Source organism: Penicillium rubens (genome assembly GCF_028828025.1).
Source record: "Penicillium rubens strain IBT 27055 chromosome Unknown utg000002l_segment0_segment0, whole genome shotgun sequence".
Lineage (NCBI taxonomy): Eukaryota > Fungi > Ascomycota > Eurotiomycetes > Eurotiales > Aspergillaceae > Penicillium > Penicillium rubens.
The window spans coordinates 118,480-133,048 of record NW_026890600.1 but is presented as its reverse complement, the minus strand read 5'-3'; the positions used below and the strand labels follow the sequence as shown (position 1 = coordinate 133,048).

Below are 14,569 nucleotides of genomic sequence, written 5' to 3'. Positions count from 1 at the left end.
AGGGCATCTCTCCATACGGATAGCAGAAAGTAGTCATCAATGAGTGATGGATGGCATGTATTAGGTACCTAACTACCTATTTACTCCATCTCGAGTCTCCGTCTCAAATCCAGATTCAACGAATGCACTTTATGGAGCACTAGATATCTTAGAATTGCAATCCCAAACCCCCAAACGCCGAGCTTGTCAAACGATTGAAATGCCACCGTAAATGCGCCTTTCCCCATCCCATCATGTTGGGCTGGGGTTTCGTCAAGATCATCGCTATCAATCAATACATTCATGGTGAATCCCCGCAGGAAACGGAAAAAGGAAGAAAGGAAAAACGAATGTCGAATGCTGGAAAACAGATTATTGAGAATATACGTAGGAAGGATAGACTGTATTTTCTATCGTCTCTCCACCCGACTAAGTGCTCCCAGAATGAGACCCAGATCTTCCTTAATCCTCGTTGGTGGTGGGTGTTCGTCATCGTTGCCTTCCATTGCGAGGAGACGCTGCGTGTTTTGCGCATCGCGCTCTTCCAGTCGCTGTGCACAGATGCGTAATATTCGGGATGAAACGGTATCTGCGGAGGCGCGGTATAGTTCGATGTCATGTACACCCGCTGCAAAGATATCGAGTGTCGGTGCCAGCCCAGACGTGATGCGCGATAATTGAGCAGAGACGGCAGATGGAGTGATAGGTGGTCGGGTTGAAGATGGGGTAGAGGATTCGCCTTCTGGCTGATTCGAGGGATTGAGGGATTGCAGTATGGTTTGTTGCGAGGGGTCGAGGAGAGAGGGGTCGATTTCTTCGCGTTGTGATTTACGTGAAGGTTGCTTATCTTTTTGTTGGCTGTCGGATTGTTTGACGGCTGGGATGGCTGGCTGTCGAGAAAGCGCATTGAGAGACTGCCTTTCTCTGTGTAATCTGGGGGAGCCCGTTAGTCTTATACCTTTGTGACAGCTCTCCGCAATACACTTACTTCTGTATATGCTCCTCCAGCTCCTTGATCTTGTCTGTATTTTGCACGTTTCGCGGGTTCGGCTTTTTGACAACCACGGCTGGAGGGTTCAAATCTTCGCGGCCAAGCCAGTTGGAAAGCTCCGAGTTGTTCGAGAAATCCTGAAGAAGCTCCTCTTGAATCACACGAGCTGGAAAAGAGTCAGATAAACAACCCTCTCACACAAGTCAACCGTTTCCACGTACCTGCTAAGCGCGCACTTTGATCGTCCGAGTTTGAACCCCCTGAGGGCTTTTCCCCTATTGCACGAGTCGCACACCAAATCAATAATTGTCGCATCCTTCGCGGCTCCGGGGTTCCGTCATCGGCGATATGCTTGTAGAAATCCGCTGTACCAACTTCTCTATGGGGTAATGCTGCATAGGAAAAGAGAAAATCAGCATTCGGCCATTTATAGCCCATGTCAGACAGAGAAGCCTACCATTTGATGTCCCGGAGTCGATCAAAAAACTGGCCCTTCGTCCTCGCATGCTCAAGCTGCTCCGCCGTCGCCCTTTCTCGCTTTTATCACCTTTTCCGCCTCTGAACTCTTTATTTCGCTGAATCACCGGGGTATCGGCCACCGGCAGTGCCACCTTCGTACCCTCTGAAGGTTGCGCGGGCGAATTATATCCATTTGACTCAGACACTTGCGCTTGCTGTTTGGCTTTTGGTGGTCGTCCTGCTTTCTTCGGTTTCTTTGTCTCAGGTTGGTGCTCTGGGCTGTCGCGGGTTCGTGAGGAGCGGATCGCGTTTGTCGGTTCAAATTCAGGTTCTGTATGTGTAGTCTTTGCAGTCCCCCTCGTAGGTCTCCTAGTTGGAAGCTCCACGCTTTTCTCCTTTTCTGGCACCGCGCTTGTAGTGGTCTTCTCGCCCGTTTGCTTTTTCCGTGGTCGTCCTCTTTTTGGTGTTGACTTAGGAGGCGCATTTTCCACGTCCGAATGGTGATTTTCTCGGACCGCTTCGATTGATGGCCTGGGCTTCTTCGATGGTAGTAGAGCGAACTGGAACCCTTCTGCATCCTCCTCGTATGTCACTGAGAGACATTAGCATGTTTCTTTCCTGAGCCCAACAATTTTCACCCAGCAAATTACTCACCAGCTGTCCGCTTCCCTAGTTTGTTTGTGTTCTCCAGCTCTTGTTTACTTGCGCTGAGTCGCGTAGTCCTCCGTTCCTTGGCTTTTCCAGTCCCAGAGGACGCAGCTGCAGAGCGCGACTGTGTCTTCGGAGCGGCCATTGCAATCGTCCCCAGCGGTTCGCGACGCTTCGTCTTGGTCGTTGTGGTCGCCAGGACCGCGACTGTCATGTCAGGAGGGGTCCACGCGGGGTTATTGTGGTCGGAAATAAACGTAGGGGCGGCGAAGCGAGCACCCCCTTTCCGGTGTCGACTACTCGCTCCACGGTGTTCTGTTCTCCAGTCAAACACCCCTGGTTGAAGAGGCTTCCTGGAGAAACAACAAGCGCGACTCCCGCGTGCGTACGGATACCGAACTCGAGTTATTCCCCCCCCCAAACAGCTGGTCGAGCTCGACGCGGTGTCGGTGAATCAGACAGTTTGTTGATTAATGTACTTGATGTGTGTATAGGGTAGTGGCACGGTTGAGTTGAGGTGGGCCAGTCGGCTCGCGGAATGTTAGGCGCGGGTCGCGTCCTAATTCAGAACTGCAGCTGAATAGCAGCAGACTAGGCGACTTATTCAATTCAATCGCGAAAAAGACACGCAAGGGAGCGGCGGCTTGGGGTGTGAGTGGTGGGTTTGATTCTCGCACGCGGTTGTTTTGGTCGGGCGCGTGGGGACCGCGCTAGTCTGTTTTGGGATTATCGACCGTTATACTTCAACGTTGGTCTTCTACTTTGACTGCTTTGACTGCTTTTGTATGATTGGAAAAGATTGAAGCGCTGATAATGTATGACTGGCTCTAAAATGCAACTCTCTCTCTCTCTCTCTCTCTCTCTCTCTCTCTCTCTCTCTCTCTCTCATCTCTTCTACCCCCAATTCCTCGCAATGCGCAGATGCTGCTAGATAAACGCTATGATGCTTTAACCAGAATACAAAATAACACCCCGACACCGGTGTTGAAAAGCAATATGTTCAGTGAAAAAAAGCGGTGGGAGTTGAGTCCTGTCCACTCCAGAGAAAAAAGAAGACAGATCATCGGGTTATTGGATCGACTTGAGTAAAGTGGAGGCGTTGCTTGCTGGTGCCAGGCTGCCCTCGATGCGCCGCTTGGCTTCCTGCATCTCCTCGGCAGTGATATTCTCCGACGTCTTGGGCATGTCAGGTTCATACTGAGGAATGTCCGGGCTGTGGCCGACAGACATGCCAACTCGGATCTAAATGGGAAAATTGTTAGTATGCAATTGATTAAGTAGATAGAAAGAGAGTGTGCCTCTTACCAGAGTTTCAAGAGCGCCCTTTGAATTGTCTGCCAGGTCCTTGTCGAAATTGACCCTGCCATCTTCAAAGAGCACTAAAAGGGTGCTACCGCCGAATTTGAAGTAGCCTAATTCCTCAGCCCTTGAAACCTTCTCGCCGGCCTTACGGGTGATGACGGTGCTGCCGACCATCATGGCACCAACGCAGATAACCATAACTCGGCCATGCTCAACGGAGTCAATGGGGACGAGAATGCGGACATTTTCGCCGTAGACGTCTAAAGCAGATCGGATCGCCATAGGGTTCACCGTATAGTATTCGCCCTCGATGGTCTTGGGTTCACCCATGATTCCATCTACGGGGATGTGGAAGCGGTGGTAATCTTGAGGTGCTAGACGGAACACTCCGAGGGCACCGTTTCGGTATCGAGCAGCATCCTCTGGGTAAGCATCGCCTAGCAATCTTTCGATTGAGAACTCACGACCCTTGACCCAGATGCTGGTTGCATCGCTCAAGCGGTCAAAGACCACTGAGCGACAGTCGGCGGGAGACACAACGATCTTAGGCTCATCGGGAGCGGAACACGGACGGGCCTCAGGCTTGAGTGCGCGGTAAAAGAATTCGTTGAAACTGCGGAACTTATCTATAGGCATCAGGACTTCGGACATGTCCAGCTGGTGGAAATTGATAAAGTCCTGGATCTGGGATGCCGAGGCTGGGTCATCGTATTTGCGACCCTGCTTGACACTCAAAGAGCGCAGCACACGGCGGACTAGTAAAGTTTGTTAGCAAATGTATCTTCTCGTTGGATAGGTACTCGATCCCAATGGTTGCATACTTCGCTTCTTTTCCATATCACGGCTTTTAATGCCCTTGTATAGCAGCCGGATTCCAAGTCGCACATAGACACTCATGCGTTCCTCGTTGATCTGACCCGTGATGCGATCTTGTACAAGGATATTGGCCGAGTTGGCTCCGAGTTTGTATCCGCCGTATGAAATCTTCGTGATGACCTTGGAGTACCACTTGCGCTGTGCCTGGCTGGAAGTCACAAAGCCACCCATAACTAAGTTGTCAACCTGGCGCCAATCCTGACTTGCGCACGTAGCAATGTGCGTGATGATATCCGCATCAGAGCGTTTCGCAAGACGTGGCTGGTGGCAAAGCGGACACTCGCGAATCTCGATGACGTGCTCCTCGTCCCTCTCGTCTGCGAGGTCATCCGGCTGGAGATACTCATCAGAAGAGCTAGATTGCTCTTCGCTAGACAGGGTTGGAACAGTCGTTTTCTGCGGATCGGTATTGGAAGCAGCAGCGGTGTTGGTTTCCAAGGTGTGCTCGTCGCTGCTAGATGGCTCACTATCTTGACTTCCAGAATTTGACAGGGAGCCTGAAGGCGCTTCGGGAGACGCCATTGAATTTCTCTTCTGTAGGGTCTGAAGCGTATCTTCGAGACAGATCACTGCCTGGTCAAATGTCAGATCATCGGTCCCGGTAGACTCATTCTCTGCGCTGAAACGTTCGAAGAAGCTGTCAATTGTCGACTCCTTTAGCGTTGAACCGAGAGTATCCAGCATTGTCGTCATCTCCACCTTGTCAATGCGACCACTATCGTCGGCGTCATATTGTTTAAGCATCAACCTCCAGAACTGCTGTCGAAGAGCACTGTACGGCAGGTACTTCGCCTTGACGTGTAGCTCTGGCGAGTGCTTGTCTTCCCATCGTTCTCTATTCTTGAGGACAAGGGGAATAGTATAAGGTCTAAAGCCGTCCTGGTCAGGTGGCGGAACTGAATCGCCATCGTAGATGTTCAGCGTGGAAGCCAGCTGCACTGAGCTAGCACTATCCGTCTCTGAAATGCCTTCTTCTGGGAGGGAAGAGGGTGCAAGCAGAGTCGGCCCTGGAGCTTCGAGCATTGACTGGCTTGAGACTGAAGTGGCGGATTGACGCGTTTTTAATATAGGCCGAGCCATTTTGGGCAGACTTGATGAAGAGTGCGAGGGGCTGATTCCGGATCGCGAGGGACTAACTCCAGATCGCGTACCAGACTTGGCAGCTGTAGTGGAATCAGCTTCCTCCACTTCCTCTACAAACTGATATAGTCCCGTCTCAGGGTCTGCTTCCGGGCCGGTCTGCACGAGATTCTGCAGAGGGAAACCCGCAGAGGCAACAAAGTCATTTCCCGAGAACTTGTCTCGATCTATCACATTGAAGCTGATAGTATAAGACTGTTCGTGCCGCATTACCTGGAACACCATTTTCTCATGATACACCGGGTTTAGGTTATGGCGGATGACGGGGGTTCTCAAGGTCTTCCTTCCGAGAGAGGTCACGACAAAAGGATCCATATCGAACGATGTCCGTGTTACTATAACACCAATTAACATTTAGCGGTTTGCATGCAGGAAGATAATCCATACCGTTCCGTTCAGGGGGCAGATCGGTCACTCGAACAATTTCCATAAAAACGATACCCTGTACTCCAGTTCCCGAGCCTGAGAATTGGTATGCACGAGCTGCCAGGGACTTGCGTCTCAATCGAGCCAACCGAAGTCGCCGACGACGCTTTTCGCCCACTTCTGGACCGCCCGCCTGGTCATCGGCCTCGTCAGAGGTCTCATCGTCCCGTTCCAAGTCATCAAAATCGGCAGGAGGAATCTGAGCGTTCTGGTCATCCTCATCACCTGAATATACCAATTTCTTGAACTTGCCGAATATGTCCGGCGGCGTGGCAGCGGGGTTCGCAGAATCGGCGAGTGAGAACTGCAGTAGGATCTCACCCGACACAGTGCTGTCCTTCCTTTTGGACGTCTTCCGCTTGGAATTCAGAGTGTACCATTTGGGCTATGGGCGAAGAAGAAAAAGTCAGCGTTGGCCCCCAAATATCCGAGCAACGTGTCCCTTCACCCACCGGTTGGTTCACCTCGCCATCGGCGAAGATGTCCTCCAATGCAATATCAAACTCGCCCAGGTAATCCTTGCCAAATCGATCGTGATCCCAGCATATAGCTTCCAACAGCGGTACACCCACCACGGGCATGTCGAACGAGACGTTCCATTCCGGGTTCAGGGTCTTGAATATGGTCGGTGTTGATTGCCTCGCATCTCCTAATGTAACCACCAAATACTGTACAACATGTAAGCGGCCTCGGTTCGAATTGTCTTTGTTGGAAGGATGCTCACTGGGTCGCTCGTGCCACCTCTATCTTTGGCTGCGAGGTTGCGTCCCTGATGAAACCATTGAAATCAGCCAGGAGCTCATTTTTAAATACAAAAAGGTCACACAATCCCTCAGTACTTACCCGGATTACTGAAACCTTGAGTATCAGATGTTTGGTTTCCGTCGATCGCAATGGACTGGCGCTTCTGCTCTGTCCGGGAGTTGACGACGCGCTCCTCGCGGAAAGGTGCGAGCTCAACCGTTGGGGTAGTGCCAACCGGACCATTGCGGATGTACACAAAATGAGAAGAAAGACAAGGAAACGGAAATAACGAAGGGGAAAAAAAAGTGTTGGGCGGGTGGCTTGGCCCCTGGTCAACACAATTGACGTTTACGAGACCCCAGAGTAGTTGATCGACGATCCGCTGGTTGTGATCCGGGTCGATCAGCCAAGAAACGGATTTACCCACTGTAATTTCCAAGCTCTTTGGTTAATTCAAAACACAGGGATTGGTTCAGATGGGTTGAAGGGTAGATCATTAGATCTTGACGGGGAAATGTAGAGAAACTTGAGGGGAAAAGTGGGAGAGACACCTACGAATTGGGGGCAAACTGGGGATATCAAGACAGCTCCACACCGCAAGTTATTTCTCCGGGAAAAATAGAAAAATGGATGCCTATTGTGTACATATCTGTACTTGGCGATGCCCTGAACCTATGTATCTCTTTGATTTAACAGACATTTATGCAACGTACGGCCCTGCACGAGATGCAGTACCCCGCATCCTACCTAATACAAATGTTGAGATGTATATTGTAGCCGAGGTGTGATTCTTATTCTGGAAAATTATAGAGCTATGAATGCTTGTAGAAAAGGGACAAATCTATGGTCAGTCTTGTCGTCGGTCTGTTCGTCCCCAAACCTCGTTGGCATTAGCTTTGCCCTTAGTTTCCGGCACATAACGATAGATGAAGGCACCGAGTAACCCGGCCATAGCTGCAAACACCCAGTATACCTGTCCACGACTACCGAGAGCATCATCAAGCACCGGAAAGAACTGTGCCACCACAAAGGTTGCGATCCAGTTGGCACCCAGCGCCCAGCTCTGTGCTGCGCCCACAGCCTCGGCCCCAACCAGCTCGGAGGCCAGGATAAAGGGGACCGGGCCCAGTCCGATCGCAAAAGATGCCACAAAAAGTAAGGCAGCAATCGCCGTCGGAATCTTAGCATTCATATGAATACTTATCGCGAGAAGTACAGAACTGCAGCCCATACCGCAGATGCTCAGCATCAGGCACAACTTTCGGCCAATGCGATCGGGCAGTGGGGAGCACGCCAGCGTGATCACAAGATTAACTGCAGATATCATTATTGTGAGTAGCGCAGCGGTCGTTGGTAATATGCTTTGTAGTAAGGACACGCTGTACATAACAATGCTGTTCATCCCAGTGAGTTGCTGGGCGACCATCACCCCAACCACGGCAATAATAGCTGGGCGGTAGTAGGGATCTTTGACAACCTGCAAAAACGTGACTATAGGCTTCTTAGGCGCCCCCTCACCGGATGAAGGGAGCAAGGATTCTTCCTCGCCCGATGCAGGTGCATCTGAGGTCCTCCAGCCCGCAATCTCCGCTTCAATGTCGACATCTCTACCACGGATCCGCTGCAGGACTCGGCGTGCCTGACTGATCTTCTGGTGTTCTGCGAGCCATGAAGGACTTTCTGGTACCAAGAACAGCCCCAAAAGCTCTAGAGCACCGATGATTCCGGCCACAGCCAGTATGAGTCTCCAGAGTCTTGCTTCACTCCAGAAGTATCCCAGGGATTGTGTCAACAGAATACCGACATTGGTCATAATCTGGGTGAAGGCACCGAAGAGGCCTCGGGCACTGGGAGGAGCGACCTCTGAAATGTAGATAGGCCCAACCACAATTGCAGCACCGGAGCCAATTCCAGAGAGGAATCTTCCAAAACTCAAGAGGGAAATCGCTGGCGCAAGTGTCTCCGCCACAGGCCCCAGAATAAAGAACACCGTGGTCGCTCGTAATGCAAGCAGACGTCCGTATCTGGTCGCGATAGGTCCTGCCAGTAGGGCTCCAAGTAAACCACCGAGCGTGTAGATCGAAGAGACGAGGCCGAATTGGGATGGCGTCATAGGGAAACATTGCGGCAGACCATGGAAAGTGATGCCAGAAGAATGAATTCCTTGACGCTCGCATGTTATCACGGATTTTGGGGTATTGAGCTCTGCCTGTATAATTCAGGTATCAGTAATGTTAAGTATACTCCGTACATGGAGGGGGCGATATCGTACCAGATGAAAGCCAAATTGAAGCGGACCAAGCGTTACAACAAACACGAGATATATCAAGTACGGTGTGACCCGCGACCGGGTTGATGCGCCCAAAACCATCGTTGAGACAAATTCTAGGATCGACGACCCCGGGACTGAAGGTACGATAAGAGGACCTCCAGCTAATGACGTTTGTCAATCGCAGAGATAAGATGAGATGAGGTCAAGTGTCAAGTTGGTCAGACGAGAAAGGTCTGCCTAGGTCAAACTTCACATTGGATCACATAGGGTCCTTCACAGTTTAGATGACTTAGAAGCAGTTGGGTTGAAGAGTTGAAGAGTTGAAGCTACAAGAAGGTGAAGCTCCAACAGCCGTCCGACATGTGATCTGACTAAGCGTTGACTCGGCTGAACTCACCTGCTCAGGTGGGCAGGCGCATTGTACAATTCAGACAATACCCTAGAACCTTGGAATATCTCTCTCGTCTTTCAAATCCTTTCTTATATTGAAAGAACTGGTAATCGTGGAGAAAGCTATCTCTCCACCAATGGAGTGACAACATCAACCGGCCCATTCAGATCCACAAATGAGTCTGACAAACCCGCCCTCTTCCTCCGGCTCTCTCTCGCGTACCAGAGTCGGTAACTTGAAACGGAGTCTCCAGGCTACTGTCGATGGTAATTATATATATTCCTTGTGATCACTCGTTCCTTGGTGTAACGGCTTGTTTCTATCTTTCCATCATGTTTGGAAAGGGTTTCCCTTTCATGAATTCTGGAGGATTCTATTCTCGTGGTAACTCTTGCCCTTTGATTCTTTGTGTTGATCTTGTCTCTGTGCGAATTTGCAAAGTGGAATCCTCGCGAAACGCATTCGATTCTTAATCCGGCAATCCGAAATATACTAACTGAGTGTTTATACAGATGCTATTGAATCAAGAAGACCCGGCGGGTATACCAGCAAAGTCCGGGTCCGAGATCGGTATAACATAGTAGGCTTCATCAGCAGTGGTACGTATGGCCGGGTGTATAAGGCTGTTGGCAAAAATGGCAAGAAAGGGGAGTTTGCAATCAAAAAGTAAAAGCCCTCCAGCGTTGGATTTCTTATTCATTCTAACATCATCCAGATTCAAACCCGACAAGGAAGGCGAAACCATCCAATACACGGGTCTGTCGCAGTCGGCTATCCGTGAAATGGCACTGTGCACTGAGCTCTCACATGCGAATGTGGTCCAACTAGAAGAGATCATTCTGGAAGACAAATGCATATTCATGGTGTTTGAATATACAGAGCATGATTTGCTGCAAATCATTCATCATCACACTCAGCCTCAGCGGCATGCTATTCCAGCGCCTATGGTCCGGTCCATCATGTTCCAGTTGTTGAATGGATTGCTCTATCTTCATACCAACTGGGTCCTACATCGTGATCTGAAACCAGCCAATATCCTCGTCACCTCAAGCGGTGCTATTCGCATCGGCGACTTGGGGTTAGCACGTCTGTTCTACAAGCCACTCAACTCCCTGTTCTCGGGCGACAAAGTCGTCGTCACAATCTGGTATCGTGCACCCGAGCTGCTCATGGGAAGCCGGCACTATACCCCTGCAGTTGATATGTGGGCAATAGGATGTATCTTCGCCGAATTACTCTCGCTACGTCCAATATTCAAAGGCGAAGAAGCCAAGATGGACAGCAAGAAAACAGTCCCGTTCCAACGGAACCAAATGATGAAGATTGTCGAAATCCTCGGTCTTCCCCGCAAAGAGTCCTGGCCGGGTCTAGCCTCCATGCCCGAATATTCCCAGCTCCAATCCCTAGTGCTCCACCGTCAACCTTCACATTTCCATCGCGGCTCTAATCTTGAAGGCTGGTACCAGAGCTGTCTGAAAAACGGTGGATACTCGTCCACCTCCAGTGCCGGTACTCCCGGTGCAGATGGATTCGATCTTCTATCGCGTATGCTCGAATATGACCCTAGCAAGCGGATGACCGCCGAGCAAGCGCTTGAGCACCCCTATTTTACCAATGGCGGCCCTATCAGTGGCAACTGCTTTGAGGGTATCGAGGGCAAATACCCACACCGTCGGGTCACGCAGGATGATAATGATATTCGCACTGGCAGTCTTCCTGGCACCAAACGGAGCGGACTGCCAGACGATTCGTTGATGAGGGCTTCGAAGCGCCTCAAGGAGTAATCTTCATTTGCTTGCTGCCTATCTGTGTTGGCCATATTTTGCTGCTCGTGGACAGGCTGGCCATGATATCCTGGGGCTATGACCGCTATATATCATGCATTATGAACGGTGATCGATTTTCACTTAAAGGGGTCATTCAAGCTCTGCTAGATAGTAATCATTCCGATTGCTTGGCATAGGCCTTTTGTACCCATAATTCCCATAATTGCCCATAATTGCCCATATCCCTATCCCATTCCCGAAAATCTATATATTGGACTATCCCCGTTTATATATAATACACGAAAAGGTAGCCCGGCTAGCGCAATTGGCAGCGCATATGACTTCTGTCGGCCGGAATTACTCCCTTCACGTTTATTCATTTTTGTATTTTACTTCGTTGTGCAGTGGCCAAAACCTCCGATTGTCACTGCAGCGGTATATATACTAGGCCCTAAAATCCGTCCGGGACCAAAGTCTGGGAAGAATAGGAGGCATAGAAACTATAGCAGCCATTATGACTCGAACTTCGTGCGCTGTCGTGCAACCAAGATGCTTCCAATCGAGATATTGTAAATGATCGTTACTATATTCTATAGTACTTAGTTACCTCTAGACTCTCTTTATTTTTGCCTCCCTAGCTCTCTCCTGCTGCTAACCTATCTGCGATCTTATCTAAGGAGTGTTATCAACCGGGGCAAAATGCACCCTCGTACCAATAGTGTACCACTTAGGACAGTATTCATTTAACCGCACAATGTATTCCCCTATGTCAGTATGGAACTTTGGCCTGATATCTGGAGGACATTCTACGCCACAGCCTAAGCATTTGACTTCCATAATCGCTGGTCACGAGGGGTCCTTTATCGCGAGATTGCTGATTTGTAAATCGATATTATTCTCTCTGCCATTCTTCCGGGAATAGGCCCTCTGCTGGAAATCAAAGGTCTCCAATCTTATCAGACCCCCAGATATTACCCGATGATAACGCCGAAAAGATGAGAAGGATTGCGTAAAAAGATAATCAGTACCCTGAGACCAAAGCGAAGAGTCAGTGATCACTGTCAGAGAATCAGACAAGGGGTTGATAGTCACTTACCGTTCTGTTCGTGTCGCTTGTCTCCGCCGGTATCATCCTTGCCATCACCACCCGCAGTAGAAGCATGGTTAGCGGCATCTTTGATGCCCTGCTCATCACCACGCAGCGCTTCAAAGTAGCCCTTGATATCTTCCGCGCTGACAGCCTGTCCACTGTCAGCGAAGGGCTGCAGGAACACTTTGAGTTTGTCACGCAGATGGTTGTATGCCATTGCGCCCTCAATGGCGCGCACCCGATCCATATTGTTTAGTGCTGCCTCACCACGATCATAGATGCTGCCTGTACCGACGCTCGCGGCACCATTGGCCTGGCCGTCGTCGGACATGGGAGGCTCGTAGGTATCTTCTTCTTCGCGAAGCTGGGGGTGGGGAACAAGCTTGGGGAAGCATTCTGCGCAGCGACACAGCTGACCATGGAAATCTTCCAAAGCAAAAAGGGAGAATGATTCTATTGGAGGGGACTTGGGGAGCTCAGTGTGTTTGGGGGCCAATGGCTTTGTAGGAGTGCCGCTTTCTTCCTTGGCAGACTCCTCTTCCTTCATGACCTTTGATGGCTGTTCCTCAGCAGGGGCTTCTTCTTTTTCTTTAGTCCGCTTGGTGACAGGCCCTCCTTCAATGGGCACCTCGTCATCTGCCTTGCGCTTTTTTGTCTGTTCGGCCTTCTCCTGATCCTTGTGTTCGGTCTCCTTGGGCTCAGTAGCTGGTACAGAGATGTCCTCGGTCACATTTGGCTCAGTCACGTTTGAGGCCTTCTTGAGTCCACCTTCCCGGAAAACTGGTGGCAAGAATCCAGGAGTGCCTGCATAAGCCTTGATCCAGGGGTTAGAGTCGATGCATTTGAAGCAGATCAGATGGTCGAAATCATCCTCTGCGGGAAACCCAGGTGGGAGCATATCTTCGTCGTCTTCGGCTGAAGTTTCATTGGCCCCATCACCACCGCCGATCCCATTGACCTTGGGGGCAGCCTTATTCCAATCGCGCGACAAGCCGATGAGACACTCCGGGTGCCACCAGTCCTCACCACAGCCTCCGGTCTCGACGGTACCAAGCCCCAGGCACTGGAACATTGTCCCCTTCTCTGAATACGCATCGTACTGTTCGCCGCAGCCACAGAACTGATTGCGGAAATTATGGTTGTATCTGTTGCCTGCTGCAGCCTCTTGGGAGTGCACACCCTTCTTGCCGGTTGCGGGATCTTCACGGAGCGTGCAGCAAGAAGATGACGGAAAACGGGTGGTCCCACAATCGCAGACAAAGTTGCGCTTGTTGAAGAGCTCCACTAGAGTATGCTCCCCGTGACAAGCGATCGAGCACGAGTAACAGACGGCAGCGGCATTGTAGGATTCGTCGGAGCCGGTAGGAGGAGGATTGCAGGTTAGACATGCAAAGAGGACTTGTCGCAATGGTCCGAGGTCATATGTGCAAGAGTCAAAAGCCTAAAGCCAATAGGTCAGCCGTGGAACAAGTCGCGCGCCACCTGCTCGTCCAGACACTCACATAAGGAAGAGCCTCGCGTGCATCTGCCTCTAGTTGGAGCTGTGACTCAATAAACCTAAAGCCAGTTAGTTAATTTACTTCTCTAATGTAGGGGAAGTGTTGAGGTTGGGGAATGCGTCATACTCTTTCGCGGTCTGGGAGTTCTGGGAGCCCATGCTCTCACTAAGAGCATCTTCGGTTACTTGGGCAACAGCCGAGTGCGGGGCCTCCATTGTTGGGGGATCTATCTGCGTCCCTATTTTGGCAACTGGCAAATGACGAACGGCCCAAAAGTAATGGATGCCGAGGCGATGTGTTGGATAACGACGCGACGAGATGGAGTCGCGACATTACTTAAAGTTTCTGCCGGCAGATACCAACCAAAGCAGGGCGGTCTATGTACACGATGTCTTTCCCATATCACCTCAACATTTCCAACTTCAGAATGCCCCGAGGGCCTCCTCCATCAATTAGTAATGAATCTAAGTATAATATGCGATCATTATCACGGTTAAGTGAGACCAAAGGGAAATTGCAAATTGTTATAGCAGTCGAGCCACCTTATCCACAACTTGGAAGTTGCCTGCCCTCCGTACCCTAGGTACACCGCCCACTGGCTTACGCTGATCACTCGATAATCTCCTATCACTTGCACTATGAGCTGAGACTCATGCTTTTTTACCTTCTGGGTCTTCCTTCTATGCTGGACCCTATATTCGGTCCTCTTCTGCGTACGCTGAAGAACTCATTGTCTACCTAGGTATAATCGATTGGGCTCACCATACTTCAGGTGCAAGTCTATGCGACTAGAAAGCTCGGTTTGTCTCAAGAATCCGGGGTATCCACACCTCCACTGTATCTGCGACCCCCACTCCACAAGAGGAATGTTCTCATCGAGTAGAGCTTTTGCTGCTAACTCGGTGATAGCTTCAGCATGGGATTGCCGCAGTGATGTTTTCCCCAGGGTAATGGGTCCATGTTTTGATCCAAAGACTTGAATAACT

The 14,569-nt window shown here is 50.5% G+C and overlaps 5 protein-coding genes across 5 annotated transcripts; 1 reads left to right on the top strand and 4 right to left on the bottom strand.

Moving 5' to 3' along the window:
* Nucleotides 1-389: 389 nt before the first annotated feature.
* Nucleotides 390-2,291, bottom strand: N7525_002502 (Mis12-Mtw1 family protein; the record flags this gene model as incomplete). The annotated part of the gene is made up of 5 exons (XM_061212340.1): nucleotides 390-912; nucleotides 968-1,136; nucleotides 1,192-1,362; nucleotides 1,428-2,021; nucleotides 2,084-2,291. 5 exons carry the CDS (start codon nucleotides 2,289-2,291, stop codon nucleotides 390-392), a joined length of 1,665 nt encoding a protein of 554 aa, XP_061069361.1.
* Nucleotides 2,292-3,145: 854 nt separating this feature from the next.
* On the bottom strand, nucleotides 3,146-6,808 carry N7525_002501 (putative phosphatidylserine decarboxylase Psd2; the record flags this gene model as incomplete). The annotated part of the gene is made up of 7 exons (XM_061212339.1): nucleotides 3,146-3,319; nucleotides 3,383-4,134; nucleotides 4,201-5,730; nucleotides 5,783-6,206; nucleotides 6,274-6,489; nucleotides 6,546-6,590; nucleotides 6,665-6,808. 7 exons carry the CDS (start codon nucleotides 6,806-6,808, stop codon nucleotides 3,146-3,148), a joined length of 3,285 nt encoding a protein of 1,094 aa, XP_061069360.1.
* Nucleotides 6,809-7,412: 604 nt separating this feature from the next.
* Nucleotides 7,413-8,678, bottom strand: N7525_002500 (putative MFS glucose transporter; the record flags this gene model as incomplete). The annotated part of the gene is made up of 1 exon (XM_061212338.1): nucleotides 7,413-8,678. The coding sequence occupies one exon, from the start codon at nucleotides 8,676-8,678 to the stop codon at nucleotides 7,413-7,415; it is 1,266 nt and encodes a 421-aa protein (XP_061069359.1).
* Nucleotides 8,679-9,403: 725 nt separating this feature from the next.
* ssn3 (cyclin-dependent serine/threonine protein kinase SSN3) lies at nucleotides 9,404-11,012 on the top strand (the record flags this gene model as incomplete). Its single annotated transcript, XM_061212337.1, has 3 exons — nucleotides 9,404-9,494; nucleotides 9,741-9,894; nucleotides 9,944-11,012. 3 exons carry the CDS (start codon nucleotides 9,404-9,406, stop codon nucleotides 11,010-11,012), a joined length of 1,314 nt encoding a protein of 437 aa, XP_061069358.1.
* A 1,070-nt stretch (nucleotides 11,013-12,082) lies between these two features.
* On the bottom strand, nucleotides 12,083-13,798 carry N7525_002498 (putative metaphase-anaphase transition protein (Mlo2); the record flags this gene model as incomplete). The annotated part of the gene is made up of 3 exons (XM_061212336.1): nucleotides 12,083-13,525; nucleotides 13,587-13,641; nucleotides 13,710-13,798. 3 exons carry the CDS (start codon nucleotides 13,796-13,798, stop codon nucleotides 12,083-12,085), a joined length of 1,587 nt encoding a protein of 528 aa, XP_061069357.1.
* Nucleotides 13,799-14,569: the final 771 nt, after the last annotated feature.